Genomic DNA, 22,194 nt, shown 5'->3' on the forward strand with positions numbered 1-22,194 from the left:
CCACGTCACGGTAATCGCAATAACCTTCTTACAGAAAGTGAGACTATGAGGCAAGCTAAAGGTGTAAGTGAGTTAAAAGCTGAGCAGCTAACACCTGCTGTAGGTCCAGACTTGCAAAAGGCTGGCACGGACACCACACCTTTGGGCTCACCATGAAACGACAGATGGACATGTCTGTGAGCTGGATCCAAGCTCCAGGCTGTTTTTTAAAGCTTCACATTTCCTTCCTTGCAATGATTTTACAAGTCCCTCAATGCTGTGCTCGGCTGGTATTAGTGGCCGCTTACCACCACCCTCACAAGCCCGGTGCCCTTCCTGATGGACCATCCTCGCCCGCCGGGCGCCAGCAGTGAAATGCTCTGCCACCCAAAAGAGAGTTGTCACAATCTATCTGCTGAGGCCTACCTACCTTTACCGGCACAGTGCTTGGACACCCTCAGTGGTGGCAAGAAGCGCTCTACATATCTACTGATTGATTCATTGGAACATCTAAAGGGTGCCAAGCGATGACAAATCCCTTTGCTTAAAACTTCTCGACTGGATGAGGACTCTTCAGGCTAAGGCGCAGGCTCACCCTGCTCACCAGCTAGGCAGCATGGGGGAGAAGGTGCCCGAATGAGGCAGCGCCTTCCCTCTGCGGCCTTTATAATAAGGATTTTTCACACTGTGCCCTCAGCATTTCACGCTCCGCAGTACCTTCACCGGGCGACCCTTCCACACACAGCTTCTCACCTGCAGGCCTGGAAAGGCCTTCACTGGTCAGATTTGTCGTGCCCAATCAATTTGTTAAACTTGGTCCCCTTGGGCCACCGTCCTCAGAGCACCAACCCTCAGCTCACACAGATCAGATTCAGCCTGGTGTGATCTTCATCAAGCGAACTTGGGAGTCAAGAGCGGGCTTCTTTGGAGATAAATAATAGTGTGCACGTCACGCAGCCATTTTTAAACGGATCCCCTTGTTTTCGATATTCGGTCTTGGAATATTAAATTAAAGTCATTGCCAAGCCTGGTGGCAACGGATTTGATTATATACAATGAATAAAGATGGACGGGTTTAATTGAAACCTCCAAATTGAGTAACTGAAAATCTCCGTAACTGAATCCGGTGTGAGCGGATACAGGGAGCCGCTGATGACGCAGGCGCCAGGGCTACTGATGAGATTACTGGACCGGTTATTGAGATGGATCCATCCGGGGCTCCGTCCCCTTTCACACGCACGAGCCGGGAGAGTTTATCTTGTGGTTTTGCTGTCTGTGTGACTCGCTTACGGTACCAGGTCAGCTTGTCAGAAACATGCATTCAAGGCGGCAGGGTCCGATGCGATAACTGGTATTGCGTTCGCAAACCCAGCGATTCACGAAGTCACGAGGTTTGCAATTGCAGAAGCGAGATGTGCAATGTCCTAAACCGGTTTTGAGAGTCCCTTTCCGACCTAAGAAATGGGTTTTGGGACACATTAAGAATCACAATTAGGAGGCGTTTAACTGTGAGTCAGGATGCCAGGTTTCAGAGGTTTGCGACGGCAACTGCAAAGCATTCATCAGTGACCGACATGCAAAGGAGGCGGTGAGCGATCCGCACACGCAAAGCTGTGAACCGTGTTGGGGGAAGTGCAGAGGAAGTGCAGAAAGTGCTTTACGTGCTCATTATATGTTCTCTGCATCTTGCCAAATGGGAAACTTATTTTCGACGCAGCATCTGTTCCTTCAAATTACACAAACTGCAGACAAAATGTTTCCTATTAGGGGCCGCAAATGCAGCTATGGGGCTCTGCTTCGCTTCAAGGCCACCGGCACTTTGTTCACAGCCGATCAAACGGGTTGCACATTGCGGCCTGCCTAAATAACATTCATCAGGACATTTGGAGACCCCTGAGAACGGGAATGTATGATCAGACCTAACAGTAGATAGGCGTGAATGCATGCCGCATCCCTAGTGACAGTCCAAGGTTTCAATATCCCTGGTTTGCGACAAACGATAGTACATCAAACAAATGTAAAAAAAATGTGTGCTGTCCTTGATATCGACTGGCATCATCCTATCTCCGCGAGCCGTGTAGTCCACGTCCGCAGGCATGGAGTACAGCAGTGTATTCCCTTTATTCTGAAGCCTCTTTCCCCATCCTGAGCATAGGATATGGTCTCACTTTCTTCACTTGCAGGACCCTGGGTGGTGGGAACAGGGCTGACCTCGTAGCACGGGCTGCCACTGCAGACCCAAGGAAATATTGTCTCAGGTTTGTTGACTCCTTTGAGGGATGCGAAGATTACTCTGGCCATATCATTTAACGAGGAGTCTTGGGAACCTACGGAAAGTGACCCACCTTCAGCTTTAGGCCACGCTGGGTATTTGATCAGGAAGGCGTCCACAGGCTCTCGTTCAGGATTCTGGGCGTGTTTATATGAATATTTCCAAGTCAACAGCCAGTTTGAGTCTTTATGTTGAAGATGACCGGCCTGCATGGGTTGGAATTTAAGATGTAACTTCCTCAGGGTCTCAATCAAATATCAGATGATCCTCTGTCTGCGGCTGTTTGACTATGGGGCCTACACTTCCCTAAATATGGATTGTTTGACACATTAAATTAATACTAACTGTCTGCGCACCACAGCCAGATGAGTCGAGGACAGATAAGATGTCAGTGGGGCAGGGGTGATTTTAATGTCAGAGTTGTCGCCATGCTGTGCATTTTCTCTTGACTGGCTGAGCTTGCACACAAAGTTTATGGAGAGACCAACAAAGAAAGTAGGTGAACACTTCTTTTCTACTTTGGTAACAGAAAATTCTTAAACATTAACTAAAGACAACAACCTCTGCAGTTCAGCACAAGATGTCCTCACCACAGCTGAGCGCGAGGTTCACAGCTCAAAGGATCCTGAAATAACGAAGATGTCTTCTGACGCGGAGCGTTTACCATGAACACAGTCTATAAAGGTTTCTATCATGGAGGCAAATTGATACTTCTGTAATGCTAGGCTAAGCTGTTCCAAAGCCGACTCTGTGGATTAAAGTCCGACGCTTAACATTTATTCTCAAAGTCCATGTAGCTTTTTCAAAAGGAGCTAGTAGGGATACATGTTTTTGCATTTAACACTTTAACTCAATTCTAAGTCACAGATGTTTGATTTTGCCAATTCCTGAATCAATATTTTGGAGTCTCACAAAAGAAGTTATTGACATAACGCACTTCCTGCTCACAATCTACGCAATCACCAACAGTTCTCACCACCTACAACCTAGCATCCTATATGCCGCGTTGGCATGGAGTCCTCCCTCAGGCAAGTCGGATAACGGCACCCGACACTTAGCTCCATGTTCCTACGTGCGACATCCTATAGCCATGACCTTACATACATCACTCAGCCCAGCCGCACCCTCGTCCCTTACCACACAGTGACTCTCTAACTCTAACCAACTATTGCCTCTGTGCTCCACCTGCCACCCACGCCACTGCCTGGACTACTAGCCGTGTCGGATTAAACCCTGTGGAGGTCCCTAGGCATTGGAAATGTTGCCCCCCCCCCCTTGCAAATTATCTCCAAACACATTTTAAATTTTACTAACCAACAATTTTCCTCAACCTGTTTTATTACACAAAACAAAACATTAACAATTGTTTATGTTATTCTACAAAAATTAATTTGAAATAATTTAAGAAAGCTTGATTGTAATTTTCTCTCAAGATCAAGTCAATATTATTTTGATCCATTGTCGCGGGCCCCTAAAAGGAGTGAGCCCATAGGCCGGTGCCTACTTTGCCTATTTGGAAAACCGGAACTGACAGCTAGGCACCAACCGCCCGGGTCAGAGCACAAGCGTGCAGGAAGCGAGTGTTGGCCTGTTCATTGCCCCCAAAGGGAAATGCAGTGAGGCTTCTCTGCCTCCCTGGCCCCTACCCGCACTGGAGGGGCAGCACGGGAGTGGCCCGTCCCTTCAGGAGCATTTGGAAGGAAAAGAGAGAGCGAGAGTAGCTGTATGTGCGTTTCCCAAACTGCAATATGCCACAGATCATGCTATAGTCCACTTACTAACATTAACCTCACGTACCACCAGCGGTGAGGGCATCACCCTTCAGCAAGCATACATTGTCCTACACGTGCACGTAATGCGCGGGTCTGGTGAAATGGACATTTCTGAAATAAACATGCACCCTCACACGCGCTTTCAAACAATACATGAATTGCACGCATGCAGCATTCCGACAGCGCTCTGTCGCGCGTTTCATTTTAACATCACACAGAATACGTGCAAAGTTCCTCTGGTGAGTTTCTCAACTGTAAAGTGACCAGACCACAGAAGGGGAGAGGAGTTGGCCTAAGGGCTAGGGCGGTCGACCTTGAATCTGGGGAACTGGGTTCAAGTCTCGGCAATGACACTGAACATCCTGTGATTCTGGGCAAATCACTTAATCTCCCGTGCCTAACAAAAATGAATGTGTCTTCATGTAATGCAACTGGTGCTATGTAAAGCGTTCTGATACACAAAGTGGGTCAAGTTCGCGCTATATATAACTCTTGAAGAAAAAAAAGGGACTTTTTTGGTTTTTATCTATTCCATGGTTTGATTTGGGTTTTCTAAAGGGCAGTACTGGCTGTGGTGGAAGCTTCCACATTTACACCTGCAACCACAGCATTCAAATGTTGTTTTTCCATCACCGACCCCTAAAAACTGCTGAGACAATTCCTGTTAAATATTAATAAGTCTGGCCTTTACTCTCTGGCTCCCTGAGGGACACCACCTAAACAACGGAGGTCTGCAGAGAAAACATGTATGGTTTCCTCCACAGTCTGTTAACTTGCCACTATTAGCAACTAGCACCATAAAGCGCTATAAACCAGCTCTAACGTCCACAGATCAGCCTGATAGCAATCCCCACGGCCGGTAACTACAGCGTCAGAAAACGCTATGTAATTTCATATTACAATACAATACACGATATTCACTCGAAATACGTGTGTGCACTGTAGTCACGGGCCCTTCATATACTTAGCGGACACAGATGACCCCTGCAATGCTCTTACAACCTTCATTTTAGTAACTGTCTATTATAAAGTAGGAACAATTTCACAGTCCTGAAAGAGATGGTCCCACGGGTAAGATGGCTGCAAACGTTGGTCCCCTACAACGGAAGACGGGGGCCCAAATGACTAAGAAATGCAGTCAGCAATGCAGTATCACAAGCGACCCGGAGGAGGCTGCACCTCTTAACCCCTTCGCTGCTAGGCCTTCCCCCGTGCTATGCCTGGTTCCGGTTATTTGGGGTACTTTGCACATAGGACCCTGTAACATTTTGTCAATATGTTATCCACACCAAATTTGAGTCCTTTTCTTCCCACATAGTGAGGATTTTAAAGGTACCCAGTGTTTGTGGATTCCACTGGATGGGACACAGAAATTAGCCAAAATACAACAACAACAAAAAAAATTAATGAGGGAAAAGTGCTGCAGAAGAAAGTGTCTGTTTTATTCCATCCAAATGTTATCAACAAAGGGTTTGTGGTGGTGAAATCACCATCTTCTCAGCTTTCAGGGACAGTCAGAAATCCAACATTTTCTACATATTTTGGGAATTTTACTGGGACCTAGCCTATTTTTACTATTTTTTGTGCTATTTTTCCAATGTCCTTCCAATAAGTGGTAGAAATGGGTATGAAAACAATAATGGATCCCGGAAAGCGATACATTTCAGAAACGTAGACAAGAGTCTGAATTTAGAAAGGGGTCATTTGTGTAGATACTTCAAGGTTTTCTATAGAAACTAACAGTTGAAATAAAAAAATATTGAAATTGAGTTAAAAAAACAGCTATTTGTGGCAACGTTTTCACCTGTAACCTCTTCTAATCATGTTATGAACAACAATTGGTCCTTCAAACATTCATAATTCGAAAACAGTAAATATAGCTTAGAATCAGTACTATATTGAGTTAAGCTGTCTAGCTGGACATTTGATTTAATAAATCAAGTGATTGATTGTGGTAAATCAGAAAGTAATCGAGTGGGACACAGTCCTGTATCCTTCAAGAACAAACATAAAGACAATCACAAATGAACACACATTTTTCAGGCAAAACAAAAAGGAAAGCTTTTCGCCAGTACGGATAATGTGGGCAAGCTTTTAGAAGTAAACAGTGATGCACTTGCTTTAACAAATTAGTTTAACGTGCATGCTGTTTAAAGAGTCGACGACATTTCGATCCATAACTAGATACATGGATCATCATGGCCGATTTTTTAAAGCAATATATCGTTAGGTCCGCTGGACCTTTCTGGTTGTGGTGATATATAGGATTTGTAGGTTGACCAAGAACCAGAGGTACCCAGAGCCAATAACTGAGCTTCGCCTTGCAATGGATTTTTATTGTGTACCGGGTATATTGTAATTAATTAGGCAAAATATAACGAGTGAAAAAAAGGTAAAAGGACACCTATGTATTTCCGGAATGGGAAGAAAATATAGAGTTTAGAAGCAGTCGTTATTTGCACATCTCCGAAATTGTGGGTACCCATACTAGCATGCGAATTAGAGGACATTTTCCAAAGTGACTTCTTTTTTACACATTGTCTTACATTTGAAAGGAAGACATGTATAGAAAGTCAATAGGTAATAACACTTGTTATACAATTCTGTGTTCCCCAAGTCTCCCAATAAAAATGGTAACTCATTTGTGTGGGTAGGCCTTGTGCCGGTAACAGGAAACGGCCCTAACCACAACATGGACCTATCACATTTTTCTAGTGAAAACGGACCCTTTTTCGCAATGTGCCTAACTGTGGATTTTGGACTCTAGCGCCGCCGGCACATGGGGAAACCTAGCATACCTGTACTCTTTTTTTTAACTGGACATCCTGGGAAAGGATGGGATGACTTGTGTGGCTTTCGGTTTCTGTAATCCATAATCCCTTGCAAACCTCAATCTTTGTAAAAAAAAAAATTAAATAAAAACACATTTTAATCACATTTCTTTGATGGAAAGTTCTGAAATCTGTGGGGAGCCACAAACATCCACCCACTCAGCATTCCCCCAAGTCAACCAATAAAAATGGTAACTCATTTGTGTGGGTAGGCCTAGAGCCCACAATAGGAAACACCCCCAAAACATACTGTTATGTTATGTTATTTTAATTTAATTTATAGAGCGCACATATACCCGTGGGTGTCATGGCGCTATGGACAGCGAGTTCCAGAGTTTGGAGGTGTAGAAGTGAAAACTGCACCCGCCCCATTGCACAGTGCAGATTTTTGGTACCTGGAGAAGTTTCGTGCCAGAGGAACGGAGGTTCCTGGGGGGTTCGTACCAAGAAAGCAGGTTCTGTAGAAAGATCGGCCCTTTATTGTTCAGGGCTTTGTAGGCTATGGACAGGGCCTTAAATTTGATCTGTTTCTCCACTGGGAGCCAATGCAGCTTGCGAATTTCGGCGGTAACCGAGTTGTTTCTGGGGATGTTAAGAAGGAGTCGAGCCGCTGAGTTTTGCACACTTTGGAGTTTTTTTAAGCATTGTTTTTGTGCATTTCCCAATAATCCATTGCAATAGTCCAGTTTAGACTGGACCAAGGCTGTTATTACAGTTTTTCTAGAGTCTGCTGGAATGTATGGAAGAATCTTACTGATCTTTTTAATAAGAAAGTGACTTGCTGACACAGTGGCATTAGTGTGATAAATAAGAGAAAGTTTAGGATCCAGCCACACCCCCAGGTTATTGACTTTAGCCACCGGTTTTGGGGGTTCTCCCATCTCCACTGGCCACCAAAGGTTGCCCCAGCATGGTAGTACATTGCCAAAGGTCAGGATCTCTGTTTTATCAGAGTTTAGTTTAATGCAATGGGTGTTCATCCAATGGTTGATCGACCGCATGCAAGCTTGAAATTGTGCAGCGGGAGATGTCTCTTTTTTATGTACTGTTATGGCAATCTGAGTGTCATCGGCATAAGACGTGAGGCAGAAACCAAAGCTCTGAATCAGTGGGGCCAGCTCTGAGACATAAACGTTAAAAAGTGAAGGGCTTAGGGATGAGCCCTGGGGCACTCCACAAGGAAGGGTGTACGCATCCGAGCGGAAGGCGTCCAACTCAACCGTGAGTCTTCTGTCTTTAAGGAAGGAGGAGAGAAAGCATCCGGACCTGAACATGGAGTTGAAGATATCTGTGAGACCTGGACTAACCAAATCAGCAATTTCTTTAAGAATTTTTGGCGGGCAGGGGTCAGTGGAGGATCCAGATTTAGAGTCTTGAATGTATCTAGCTACGGTCTCAGAAGAGATGGGTGAGAAGGCAAGCAGTGTATTGGTCTTATGCTCTCTAAAGGTGGATTCTATCGGGGATGAAGGGGTAGAATCCTGAAAGTTATTAAAGATATTCAGTACTTTAGTCTTGAAAGCTGCTGCAATGTTGTCGCATAACTCTTGGTCATACTTGATTCCTGGACTTTTTGCTCGGAAAAGTTCCTTGGAGGAGTTTTTTGCTTCCTTGATTTGTCTAGTATAAAACTCCTTTTTGCTGGCTATTAGGTGAACTTTGTATTGTGATAGTGGTGTTTTATAGATGGTTTTCTGGTTAGGGCAATAGTTGGCTCGCCAGCGTCTTTCCAGTTGAGGGCAGAGCTGTTTTTCTTTCCGAAGATCTTCGGAAAACCAGGGTGCTGAGGGGTTTCGCCTATTTCCTGAGTTTTTCTTTATGGGGGCGTCGTTAAGCCATTTGAGATATTTTGGGGCGGAGACTTCAGGGGGCCCTAGAAGTAGGGGGCGGGACTCTTCAAGCAGGGAGCGGAGGGATTGTTTATCCATTAGCTCCCGTTTTCTTTTAGTTGTGGCTAGGGTCTTTGATATCTCGGACGGTCCCAGGGGGGGAAAGGAAATGTGAATTTAATCAGTGTGTGATCGGACCAAGTTAAAATCAGGGTTTCAATAGGCGCAAGGTTATTAAGAGGAGAAAAAGCCATCTAACGTATGGCCAGCCTCATGGGTGGGGGTCTGAACTTTTTGCTTGAGGCCTACTGCTTCTAAGGTCTCCAATAATGCTTCAGTCTCCCTATTGGCTCTATTATTATTATTATTATTATTAGTAAGCTTTATTCGATTTTTGAAAAAAATCATAAAAGCATCAACAATACAAAAATGCAAACAAAGAAATAACCATAAACGTTACATTTCATATACACAGTAAAACCATTATTGTACGAAATTCAGTTACCATTAAAAAACTTAAGAGTTTGTCCTATGTAATGTGAGGGGAGCTCGGGTAAAAATCATGTAAATCCCAAATGCGTATTGTGCCTTGTCTTTCATTGGGGGTACAAACTCGTAAAAAAGGGGCAACATTGATATTTTTAAATTTAATTAGTACCAGATCCCCAGCAATGCATTTGGGCAGCGTCCCTAACCATCCCACCCTCCTTACACTCAAGATACCCCCGTCCAGCCCCGGCGGCAACGGTCTATTCTTTTTTAGCCAATAGATGGCCTTATTTAGCAGATCCTGCTGGGATTCGCGTGTTCCCTGGGTGAGGGCAGGAACCCCAGAGAGGACAGACACATACGGGGCAGCCTCAGGGGGCAGGTTGATATGTGGCAATCTTGCCAAGGTGGGTCTGGCCACTGTATAGGATTTTGGTGCAGGTTTAACAAATACTTTCGGGCCTAATTGAGTGGGTGTGCGCAATGGCTGTATTTGGGTGGCCCCATTGCCAGATGTATACGTTTCGGGGGCGGTGATAGGGTTAGGACAGACGCATGTAGCCATAATAGTAGCAGGAAGCGGGAGCTTTCTTATTACTGACTCAATATTGGTCAGCCTTTCCCCTAAATCGTTCATTTTTGTGACCAAGGGAGAGATGGTAGCAACCAGCAGTTGCTCAATTTTGGCCAATAAAGTCGTGTTGAAAGACAAAAGAGGAACCTCTGGTTTGTCCGCGGCTGGGTCCTCAATAAATGCTATTGGATTAGCAAGTGATGGTATACTTGTATTGTTCCCAAAGTTAGTTTCAATGTCATGCTTCCATCTATTGTAGGAACCCAAGGGCGCGGCATTTACTTGGTTATGAGCTGTATCACCGGGGCCATTTACTTTAAGAGAAAAGGAATCCACAGCTGGGGAGGTTATAAGGTCAGGGACGTACTTAGTACCGCACAGGGCGTTGAGATCCTCCCATATGGACATCGTGATTGGAGTAGTTTAGAGGAATGCCATGAAGAATAACAAGTAATGTTAAAGCACAATACCTCCCTCTATGATGGTACCAAGTGGGGTGGCCCGTCCCGGCCTCTTCGTGCCTCTGAGGGCCACAGAGGGCCCGCCCTTTGCCCGGGCTTAGCCCCGCGTGCGTCCCGCGGGACGGAAACAGGGAGTGTATTACTAGGCAGGTAGGCGGGGCCGGCAGGGGAAGAGTACCAGCTGTAGGTCGTCAAGGGAATGCTGGTACTCGCAGTCCCCCGGCCGCCGCACCCGCCAAATCCCCGGTCACAGAAAACAAGGGGCAAACAGCAGCAAGCAGTCCCCAGGGGGAAGAACGGCTCCTCAGGTCTCCCGCAGGGTCAAAGTCCCGACCCACCTCGAGCCGCGAGTCGCACCCGCGAAGCGGGTGCGGCAAGAGGTAATCACAGCAGGCAGGAGGCGGGGCCGGCAGGGGAAGAGTACCAGCTGTAGGTCGTCAAGGGAATGCTGGTACTCGCAGTCCCCCGGCCGCCGCACCCGCCAAATCCCCGGTCACAGAAAACAAGGGGCAAACAGCAGCAAGCAGTCCCCAGGGGGAAGAACGGCTCCTCAGGTCTCCCGCAGGGTCAAAGTCCCGACCCACCTCGAGCCGCGAGTATCTTCGAGATAGAAGTTAAAATCTCCTAGGATAGTGAATTCATCATTTTGTAAACTGGTTTCTAAGAGGCTGTCGATGTTAGAGATAAAATGGTTCCTAAATCCGGTGGGCCGATATAGCAGAATACCCTTGAAAGTTTGTTTCGTGTTCAGCTCGATAATAAAAAATAAAGACTCATAAAAGGGTGTGGAGGTCGGGTAAAACCTAACCGGGAAGTGGTCCCTCAATATAATGGCCACCCCTCCCCCGCGTTTGAGAGGTCTATCAACCCTTATTGCCTGGTAGCCTACCGGCGTTGCGGTTACAAAGTCTGGGTCGGATGCTGCGTCTGCCCAGGTTTCGGTCAGGCACAGTAAATCCAGATCATGGTCGGCGATGAGTTGAGAAATTTCGTACTTATGTTTGGCCAGTGATCTGACATTCACTAGGCCTCCCTTTAAGGTAGTACTCTTGCTAGAAGGGGGAGGCTTGCTGTTTCCGGGGGGCTGAACTGTCTGAAAAGCCCTGGTGTTCAAAGGTTCCGGAAGAGAAAAGCCGCAAGCACGGGCTGTTTTTAGGTTACCTGGTATAAGCTTACAGCAGTTGTTGTCGGTTGTATTGAGACGACGAAGAGCTGTTGTATCATAATGCAGTATACGTGTTATGGGAGGGGCAGGGGTTCTGGCCCTAGGCACGGACCAGGCGCGGACGGGTGCAGACGGGCTTGCCTTTGGCGGGCCTTCAGCGAGCCGCTGCGCGCGTCCGCCGCGCGAAACTACCATAGCCGTTATTTATGTGGCCCATCCCCCCTCTAGCCCGGAAGTAGATAACGCCTGGCGCTCCCTCCACATCAATCGGGTAAAACCCGTGGTGGACCGGGGAGTGCAAGGCAAACAAAGGGCGTCAGAGGGGAAAAGACGTGTGCAAAACACAAGTAAGTCAAGTGGGTAAAATAACTAGCAGCAATATGTTTTAAAAAAGTTAAAAACAGAACAAGTTTAAAATACAGGAGGCAGCGTAAACAGAATGGGAGCAGAGATGTACGTGCTCTTACCCCTCGCGTCCACTGCGCGAAACTACCATTGCCATTATTTATGTGGCCCATCCCCCCTTTTGCCCGGAAGTAGAACACGCCTGGCGCTCTCTCCACATCAATCGGGTAAAACCCTTGGTGGACCGGGGAGCGCGAGGCAATCAAAGGGCGTCAGAGGGGAAAAGACATGTGCAAAATACAAGTAAGTCAAGTGGGTAAAATAACTAGCAGCAATAGGTTTCTAAAAAGTTAAAAACAGAGCAATTTTAAAATACAGGAGGCAGTGTAAACAGAATGGGAGCAGAGATGTACGTGCTCTTACCCCTCGCGTCCGCTGTGGAGACTTCAGAATTATTGATTGCAATACTACAGCCGTTTTTGGTCCCAGGCTCAGTGGCCATCTAGGGAAACCTACCAAAGCCAAACATTCCCTAAATCTAGACAGGAAGTTGCGGGTTGTATGGATCTCCCAATATTTTCCTACCCAGAATCCCCTGCAAACCTCAAATTTAGCTAAAAAAAAATTCACGTTTTCCTCACTTTTCTGTGTGGGAAAGTTGTAGGATCACCGGGCCCCCACAAATTTCCTACCACCCATCGTTTCCCCAGGTCTCCTGATAAAAATGGTACCTCACTTGTGTGGGTAGGCCTAGTGCCCATGACAGGAAATGGCCCAAAATGTATTGTGGAGACTTCAAAATTATCGATCACAAAACTTTTTGGTTTTGCTAGGTAGTCATTCGCGTTTTTGGTCCCGGGCTCAGTGGGCATTTAGGGAAACCTACCAAACTCAAACATTTCTGAAAACTAGACACCTAATGGAGTCCAGGGATGTGCGTCTTGCAAGGATATCCCATAATTTTCCAACCCCGAAGCTCCTGCAAAACCTCAAATATAGCTGAAACAAATCATGGTTTTCTCACTTTTCTATGTGGGAAAGTTGTAGGATCACCGGGCCGCCACAACTTTCCTTCCACCCAGCGTTCCTCTAGGTCTTCCGATAAAAATGGTACCTCACTTGTGTGGGTGGGCCAACACAAATGTGCTCTACTTCAAACACTTGCATGGGTTACGAGCACATTTTTAATCATAATGCACCTACAAAAAAATGTTTGCTTCGTTGTAGTTGCCCTAGCATGCAGATGCACTGTTTTCTTTTCTGCTATGCTAAACAAGAGATCCTTGGCACACACAGCGGGAGCAGCCAGGAGGCATGGCTTTAGCAAGAAACAAAGAAAACTTTGGGATGGCCAACCAAAAGCATCACTAGACCAATACTCCAGGGGAGAAGTAAGACACTAGAAGGTGGGACACAGAAGCAAAATAACCCACTAAAAAGCAAGCTTTTACACTGACAATCTCCATAAACAATTAGCAGGGATGGCATGAGTGAAACCCCAAAAAGTACATACAACAGATCATCCTGCAATGCAAGCACTGTATGCTCGACCTGAAAAGGCAGTTGAAAATAAATCATGGTCTGTAGCATAATAAGTCTACACCTTTAAATTTGGTACTACACTTTCTAAAGGTCCCTGCAGGTAAGGAAGTTGAAATTCTTCAGAATACTCAGAAAGTGCACAATTCCATCCAGATTTGAAGTGGAAACGTCTAAAGACATCTTTAAATCCGCTGTCATTTCCATGGGCAACTTTGCCACCAAAGCAAAAAACATTCCCAGAAGTTAAGGGGAAAAAGCCCACCATCTAGTGTCACTTCAACTTGAAAGGAAAAAACACAGACAAACGTAAAAGTTCCAAAACACGTCTATACCATTGCTAAAAAACAAAAGTTTTGGGAGAGTAAGAAGTTAAAAAGAAAATGGTGAAAACACATTTTACACATCTGAAATTCAATGAAGGATTGACAAAAAGTGAAATCAAATGTTACCCATTTTTATGAAACCACTTTAACATCTCTATTTAACATTCTTAAAGATGTAAAGTAAAATTATATTATTTCGAAAATGTAAATTCATTTTACATATTCAACCCCCTAAAAATACGGATGTCAGTCTTTATCAACATGCATCTTCTAAATAAAACCATTGGTAATATTTAATACAGTGCAATTTTTTTATAACTTAATTCCCAAAGCTTCACTTACAAAATTAATTTTCTTACAATAAAACGGATTTTTTGGTACATTGCTGTTGGATGTGCAAGATTTTGAGAACTGCACAAACAGACCTTGGATATTTTAAATTCTAATGGTTCAATAGAGTTCATAAACCCAAGCTTCAAGGAAAATATCACAATAAACAAATTGATCTCTGATGTCCAAATTCCTAGTCAGGTAACCTCGATACCTTGGTTTAATATTGTTTTCTTTTTCCCCCCATTATTAAGATGTTAGGGCTGCTGTCTACAGAATTAAGTTAATAAAAAGCGACGCAATGTTATATGCAGGTGCAACATAAGGAAAAACGCGAACCGCAGGCGTCACTCACCATTCTTGGCTAGGAGTTCTCCTAACTGGTTGCACACAGTTGCCTCTTCCTGAAGGTTATGGGCCTTCTGAGCTTTGATTTTGGCTTTTTCCAGCTCTGCGATGGGGGAGAGGAAACAGGAAAAACAAATACATTAATGTAGTTACGGCCTTTTAAATTATACCAGATCACAGTGTAGTCCCCAGGCAGATATTATAGCACCTACAGCTTTGCACATTCAATCTACTGCACTACTGCATCTTCGTCTTTAACCCCACTTGACACCACTGACAATGCCATTGTGCTTGCTCCTATCCAACGGCTAGGAGGTTCCGCAGTATCATTGCTTGGAAATCTAAGCTGAAGTTAGGTGTGCGAACACCTCGATTCATGACTGTAAGGTCGGGTGTTTTATTCTCTAAGCATTGATTTTGAATTGCAAGTGGATCTACTTACATGTGAGAACATCTCCAAACAAACTTACTGAGATCTTTCAAAAGCACATCCAGATATGACCTTTGGTGGTGATTATTTTACATCGCTGAAGTATATTAACAAGGGCGCGTTGTAAGCAGTGATAACAGCAAAAAGGAGTTGTATGTGCAGAAATCTCAAAAAACAAAATAGGAGATGATGACACATCCAGAGTGCTTTATGTTTTTAGGGGAGTGTTACCTTACATGAAAAGCCACAATATCCATTTGCTATGGGTGTATGAGCGAACACCACCCTGAAATCAGCAAGAGAGGGTAAGAGACAATAAAGCTCAACTTTACGCAAGATCTGGAACACTCAAAGTTCAATTTGAAAGGGATGAACCCAGCCTTGGTGCAGTTGTAGACGACTTAAAGAAGAATGACGCAAGACACACATTTACCGTCATAGCGGAGCAGAGGTAGATGCCACAATGTATTTTTGGTTCAGTCTGGGTGGAGTCCGATATTACCAGATGAACAATTCTAACTTACTTCAACCAAACCGGAGGCCGGGCCAGAAACGAGGTAAATATCTAGCCATCGGTTTTGAGAACTCTGACCAGTCAGAGATACAGCACGAAGACTTAGCTATCGTTTAGTTATGTATATAGCATCATAAAACCTCACCGGGCATCTTTTAAAGGTGGTAACCAGTGCAGGACTGTGAAGATTCAGGAGAACATACACACTCCCCTCACTATCACTCTCATTACAAGCTCTCTGTACAAACCGAAGACAGGACACCAGGATGTCGGAGAAATAAAAGGATGCAAGAAATTTTAAAAAACGAAAATCAGTGTATAATAAAGGCCCCCTTGGGTCAAAATCTACAAAGCCGCTGTTTGATTTGCCCGAGTACTTTTCAGTGTTCAGACATGCAAACAAGAGGTCTTAACTCGTTCCAAAATGAAAATCAAACACATTAAAATTTGAGTTTCAGACATGAATAGTTGGAATACAAAGTCTTTAGTTACTCATGTAAATAACTACCCATTCATAGCAGTGGAGGGTCCTCTGCCAAAGAGGGAGGAGGTGGGGTTGTCTGAGCCCTAGTTTCTGTAGGCGGTCTGGGTTCCAAAATGTTTTATGCACAAGCCAGTTTGGTCTGCACGAGGAATGGGGTAATCTTAGTCCGTGTGGCTGATGACCATAGAGTGTTCCACTCCCGGCCGTCCAGTGGTGGGTGTATGCGGTCGTTCCAGTATTTTTCAGTTTTATCGTGGACATTCGATTTTTGCACGCTGAGGGTTTTATATAGGCGTGAGGCTTGATGGCCTAACTTGTTTATGTTAGAAACAAATTGGTATATCGATGGCTTTGTATTTATTATTTTGGATTTTGTAATGGCTGTTTTGATCTTTAGGGATCTGTAGAGGTCTGAGTCTTGGAGTTGGTGGGAGTTTTTTAGGCTGGCGAAAGTCAGCGGGCGGAGTCCGCCTCCAGCTGGTATGGGTGTGTGATACCCTTATCTATCCAGTTTTCAAAGTAGAGCATTTTACCTTTGTATTTTATGGCACTATTTGCCCATAGGGACTCGGCTTTGGACCCCTTAATGCTGACCTCCATCTTTTTGTCTAGCTTTAGGAGTGCTATCTTTGTGTGTTTCAGTATTGTGTTGCTCGCCAGGGGGTGTGTGTTGGCCGTGAGAAGGGCAAGTGGGTTTAGATGATTTAGGATTCCCTGTTCTAGCTGTAGCCACACTTGAGAGTAATCTGTCAACTTCTCTATCTAGTGTGTGCCCTGCTTGGCTAGGAATGCAAGTTGAAAAGTTCTGAAGTCCGCTATGTTTACCCCTCCTTGATTTTCTGGGCCTGCTCAGTTTTTTCATGCTTATGCTAGCCTTTTTGCCCCGCCAGAGAAATTTGCATTCTAACTTAGCGTTATTGAGCGTATACCCTGACAGCTCAGCGTATTCGTTGATTGTAGACATGAGAGCCTGTATCGATGTCCCTGGTTGATGCGTCATTAATATATCATCTGCGTACGCTGCTACTTTTACCGTAGTCTGTCCGAGGCACACACCCTTTATTTCCTCATTAAATTTTATATCTTGGATTAGGGGTTCTAGGGCTAAGAGGAAAAGTGCGGGCGAGAGTGGGCATCCCTGTCGCGTACCTTGTTGGAGCGTGAACGGCTCCGACAGAGAGCAGTTTATTGTGATGCACGCAGTTGGAAAATGGTACAGGGCCATTGTCATTTTAATATATCCTTCTCCTAGGTTAGCATTTTGCATGCATTGTTCTAGGAAGGACCATGAGACTTTATCGAAGGCCTTCTCCGCGTCTAGTGCAATGCTAACCGCTTGGAGCGGGCTCCTTGAGGCTTGTTCTAGGACATGGCATAGGAGGCGTGTTTTGTCACTGGCCGTTCTGCCTTTCATGAAGCCCACCTATGTGTTGTTTATCAGTTTGGGCAGTATCTTGTTCAGTCTAGCCGCAAGGATCTTTCTATAGATTTTGCAATCTACGTTTATGAGGGAGATTGGCCTATAGTTCTTTGGTAACTGGTGGTCCTTGTTTTCTTTAGGGATTACTGTTATGGTTGCTCCTGCCATGGATGCTGGCATTCTCCTGGTGGCCGCTGTGTGGTTAGACTCTTTTCATGAGTTGGGCCAGTTGTGTGAGGAAGGATTTGTAAAAGTCTGCCGTGTACCCGTCTGGGCCGGGGGCTTTGTTCTTTTATTAGGGACTTGACTGCCCTTTCTATCTCTGCACCATTGATGTCTGATCCCAGACTGGTGCTGTCCGTGCTGTCAAGTCTCGGCAGGCCAAGTCTCGCTAAGTACTTTTGGCATCCTTCTAGGTCTAATTTCTTGTCATTCCTATATAGGTCTGCGTAGAATTGTCTGAAGGTTCCTTTGTGATTGGTGTGTGTTTTGTTGTCCGCGTCTGTGATTGATGTGATTGCCCTCTGATTGTTTTAATATTTCAGGTATGATGCCAGGAGTTTCCCTGCCTTGTTGGCTTCGCACAGGTTTAGGGCTTTGGATCGATTGAACCAGAGGCCAGCTCTTTCACGAATGATTTTGTTGTATTCGTATTTCCGTGTCGTTAACCTATGCAGTGTTGTATCGTTTCGCTTGTCTTTTAGGAACTCAAACTCTAGTTTTTTTATTTCTTCCTCGAGTTCTATTAACTTTAGGTTCGCCTTCTTGTGTAGTCTAGCTGATATGTCTATTAATTTCCCCCTGATTGTGGCTTTTAGGGCGTCCCACAATATGTGTAACGAACGGAACTCCCCACAGAGGGAGAAAGGGAGCTCCTCGATCTCCTCCTAACCGCTGCAGCCAAGTCAGTACTAACGAACTGGAAGGACACTTCTAAAGCATCTTACAGCGGTTGGCTCAACTGGATCACCTGATGTAACTTTTTAAAGGACACTTTCGCGGGAAGTTCCGATGCAGGTTTGCTGGCACATTAGAATAGTAGTCTTTGAGAATATTTCATATTGATTTTGGACTCCTCCCTTTGTATTCTGCATCAGAGTCCTCATGGCATGTAATGCTTATTCTGTAGGAAACCTTTAAATTGTTTTATTTATCTAGAACTCAGTGCTTGAGTGGTTCCAGTCACTATTTTGATTTACTCTGCTAAATTGTTGGGCCTGATGTCGTAGGGGGGTGTCTTATCGCTAGCGCAAGGTGGTTGGAGCTGAATCGCCAGACGTACATTTTGAGAATTATCTGAATATGGGGGAATTGTGGTCGGGTTCCCACAACAATGTAATCGCTAGTAAATGTTGATTGACAACATTACATTATAGAACAAAAAACTTCTTATTCCAGATAGCACAGACAGACCGGAATAAAGGCAGTATGGAATAAGACCGTAAGACTTAGCATTACCAAAACTAAACCTCCTTCACAACTAAATAAAAAAATATCCACAAAAAGAAATAATATGAACGTTAAATACATAACTTGGTTTTAAAACAAAAAGAAAATACATAAACTCTTTAAACTTTCCAGGTAAGATTGATTTGCAGACACTGGCACCGGAATCATGAATTATTCCAAATTCCAACATTGTCCATTTGACAGCAACATTTCTTGACAAATCCATCAACCGTGAGGTCCTTCAATCACCAATGTTATGTTAGGTTAAAATTTTGTAGAGCACACGACTGCCCTAGCAATGGGCCTTCTCAGCGCTAGTCTTACAAAGAACAAGCTGTACATAACGAACTAACAAAAACGTGCTGCATGGGAAACTCAAGAGGAAAACAACCAGGTCTTCAAGACCTTCCTAAAAGACCAGTGCTTCTGAAAACTCCAAATTGACATGAGTAGTGCGTTCCAGAGGGCATGTGCTTTAGCACGAACAGGGGTGTGGAAGTGAATAAAATATCTACTTGTCCATGGGGCAGGTTGCTTCATAAATCTACTTGTCCTGTAACAAAATCCAATTGTCCCTTTTATGTCATGTAATATGGCAACAAATTATGGCAGCAATCTCATTATATAGGAGCTCTGAAATAGCCTCTCTGATTAAGCCAGGGCTCTTTAAATATTAGTGTTTGAATACTAGCAATTACCTTATGTTGCCACGTTTACGCAGATATGCATGCTGGGGCTGAGGGTAATGACAAGCAACAGTTCCAGGGTTGGATGCCCTTTTAAGTCGGTGAAAAACCCTCACAGAATGCAAGTTAGAAGGTTTGCACAAACTCAAACCTTTTCCCATACTGAGATCGGTTGGAAATTTACTCCTGACAATGGAAGACATAAAACTTCTTCCAGGGTTGGGAAAAAAAGTGGTTGGAGGTAAAGTGAACTTGCAAATATACTCCTGTATATTTGCTCATGCTAAAATGCAGTTCACAAATATTTTATAGGAGTACTATTTCTTGGCTTACGTCTGTAAAGTCTTGTGAATTCACAAAAGTCCCATATCTGCACTTAATGCAAGGACATGGGTGCACTTTTGAGACTTTATTTAATAATTGGGCTCCTAATTAGGTCTGGCGTTAACCATGACCCTTTGTGTTTATTAAAGTTCTGTCTCTCTCGATCTATTGGCCAGCTTCACTGTGAGTGACAGCATTCTGTTCTTTCATAAGGAGCATACCGACACACAATCGTTTTGTTCAGTGCCAGGAACTACTGTGGCAATGTGTGCTTTCGGAGACCAAAACAGTTTTTGCTTTTGCTAATGTTTGTTATAATGGAGAGGGCCCAGCAGCTCCCAGACCAGTAAGGTTTTACAAAAACAATGCCAAACAAGTCACACACACTGATAAAACCAAAAAAAGGGTGACCAACAATTTCAACCTACTGGCGTTACACCAATGATTGTTTATTTTACCCATAATCTTATTAAGACTGGATACAGTGACTTTCCATTATGAATATTTTTGGAAAATACTAGCATACATCAACACATTTTATCAAATGATGCTGCAAAGAAATTGTACCTAAAATGTTACAGTAGTTCAGCAAAATGTTTTTGCATTTGTTTGTGAATATTTTATTTTGAAAGCAAAGAATCATCAATCGTGCTTTCAAGCTTCTTCAAATATTTGCATCTAATCAGAGAGCTTTCTGGGAGCAGTATACATTGCCTCATATTGCTAAACATTGAAAACGTGTGTACACATTTCTATACTGGATCCACTGTCAGTAGTGCATTCAGAGCTTACAACATTTACTTAGGACGCGAACCCTAATAATAAAGGCTTCGCATTAATGAACCATAAATACAAGTTTGAACAGCATTAGCATATGGACAAAAATATTACCTTAACTGCAGACAATATCTTTCCCCGATCCATAATGTGGTACTGTAAACTGGCAGCCAAAAGGGTTTGGGCCGTAGGGTGGGTTGGGCCTACTTGTCCAAAGGATAAAATATACATGAAAATTTGATGCCCTTGACCTCAAACAATATGTCCCGGGCGTCGGACTGTAGGAATTCCAAAAATCTGACAAAAAGAGCGGCCTCCTTCTTTTACTCTATTAACACAAGAAGCAGAGGCCAAGTATAGATCAGCTGAGCGTAATGGCCGAGAGGGAAAATACAGAGTTAGCAGATTCAACAAAATGGGAGCCGCCTGGGGGAAGAAGGTCTTGTGAGCCAGGCACAAGTTCTTAAAATGGACATGCTTATCCACAGGGAGCCAACGCAATCTGCGAAAAAGGCCAGCGACCATGCAGTGCTTCGGGAGAGAAAACAACAGCCTAGTCGCAGGTTTTTGGGCCAGCTGGAGTCTACTGATCAAGGCTTGTTAGTTCCCAGGTACAAGATGTTACAATAGTCCACCCTGGAGAGGATTGCTGCCTGCATGATGAATTGCCATGAGTGGGGAAAAAAAAACAAAAAACAGAATGGGTTTGAGCCCAAGTAAAAGCCTGAAGCGGAAGACTACCACAGATTTCACCTGGCTTCAAAAGCCCACCCATACACCTATGTTTTTAACCACCAACTTGGGACGGGGAAGGAGGCCACCAGTGGTCACCCTAAGTGTGGGTATCTTTACCAAAATGTACATTTTCTATTCTACTCTCATTCAGCTGCAGGCAGTTGCCAGTCATCCACTTTGCGACAGCTAAAATATCTCCCTGGAAATTAGCCAGGTCCAGTTGAGGTTGTCAGATAAAGAAAGCGTAAGCACAGTGTGAGCCCCAGGGTGTTCACCACCTGAGCCACATGTTACATGCCACGATAAGGGTACAACAATGCATTCCATTCACCTGATCTACAAAAGCCAGCGAAAATAATCTCACCAATGACACCACTTGAGAGGAGAAGTGGCTCTGATGTGGGGAGGGCGGTTGTTCTATGCTATAGGAGATATATATACTGGAAAGCTTGATTCTGGATCTGGTTCTGTATGTGTGGTATGTGTGAGAGTAGGTGTCTGGCAGAGCAGATTGTTAGTGGAAGATGCGACTGGTTAGGTAGGCGGGGGGTCTAAGTTGTGTAGTGCCTTGAATGTGTGAACGATAAGTTTGAACTGTGCACGTTTGTAAACTGGGAGTCAGTAGAGCTCCCGGAGGTGTCGTGTGATGTGAGATTTGTGTAGGAGGTTGAGGATGAGCCTGGCTGCTGAGTTCTGGATGGTTTGTAATCTTCTGGGGAGTTGTTTAGTGATCACGGCATAGGGTGTTCCCGTAATCCAGCTTGCTGGTGACAAGAGTATGAGTGACGGTTTTTCTGGTGTTGCTTGAGAGTCTTTTGAAGATCTTACTCAGCATTTTCAGGGTGTGGAAGCCGAATGCTTTGACAGTGTTGACTTGTGCGCTGGATGTCCAGCTTGCTGTTTATGATGTTATTTAGTTTCCTGGGTGACTGCTGGATATGGGTGTGGGTCCTCGATCTTCATATATCTCATTTTGTTTCCAATCGGTCTCTAATTGCTCCTCCACAGTTACAACATGTAGGGAGACAACAAGCATATCAACATTTCCCCCTACTTGAGTGTTATGCTATTGAAAAAGCTTCTATTCACTATCAGCCAAATAAGCAGGATGCAAA

The 22,194-nt window shown here is 44.4% G+C and overlaps 1 protein-coding gene across 1 annotated transcript in view; it reads right to left on the reverse strand.

Moving 5' to 3' along the window:
- The window catches only part of TONSL (tonsoku like, DNA repair protein), a 347,227-nt gene that overhangs the window by 287,258 nt on the left and 37,775 nt on the right, over positions 1-22,194 (reverse strand). The window contains exon 2 of the mRNA XM_078686541.1: positions 14,268-14,363. Within this exon, the coding sequence (XP_078542667.1) occupies positions 14,268-14,363 (96 nt within the window). The remainder of the gene's footprint in view (positions 1-14,267; positions 14,364-22,194) is intronic.

The sequence above is a fragment of the Lissotriton helveticus genome, chromosome 4_1 (assembly GCF_964261635.1).
Source record: "Lissotriton helveticus chromosome 4_1, aLisHel1.1, whole genome shotgun sequence".
Classification (NCBI taxonomy): Eukaryota; Metazoa; Chordata; class Amphibia; order Caudata; family Salamandridae; genus Lissotriton; species Lissotriton helveticus.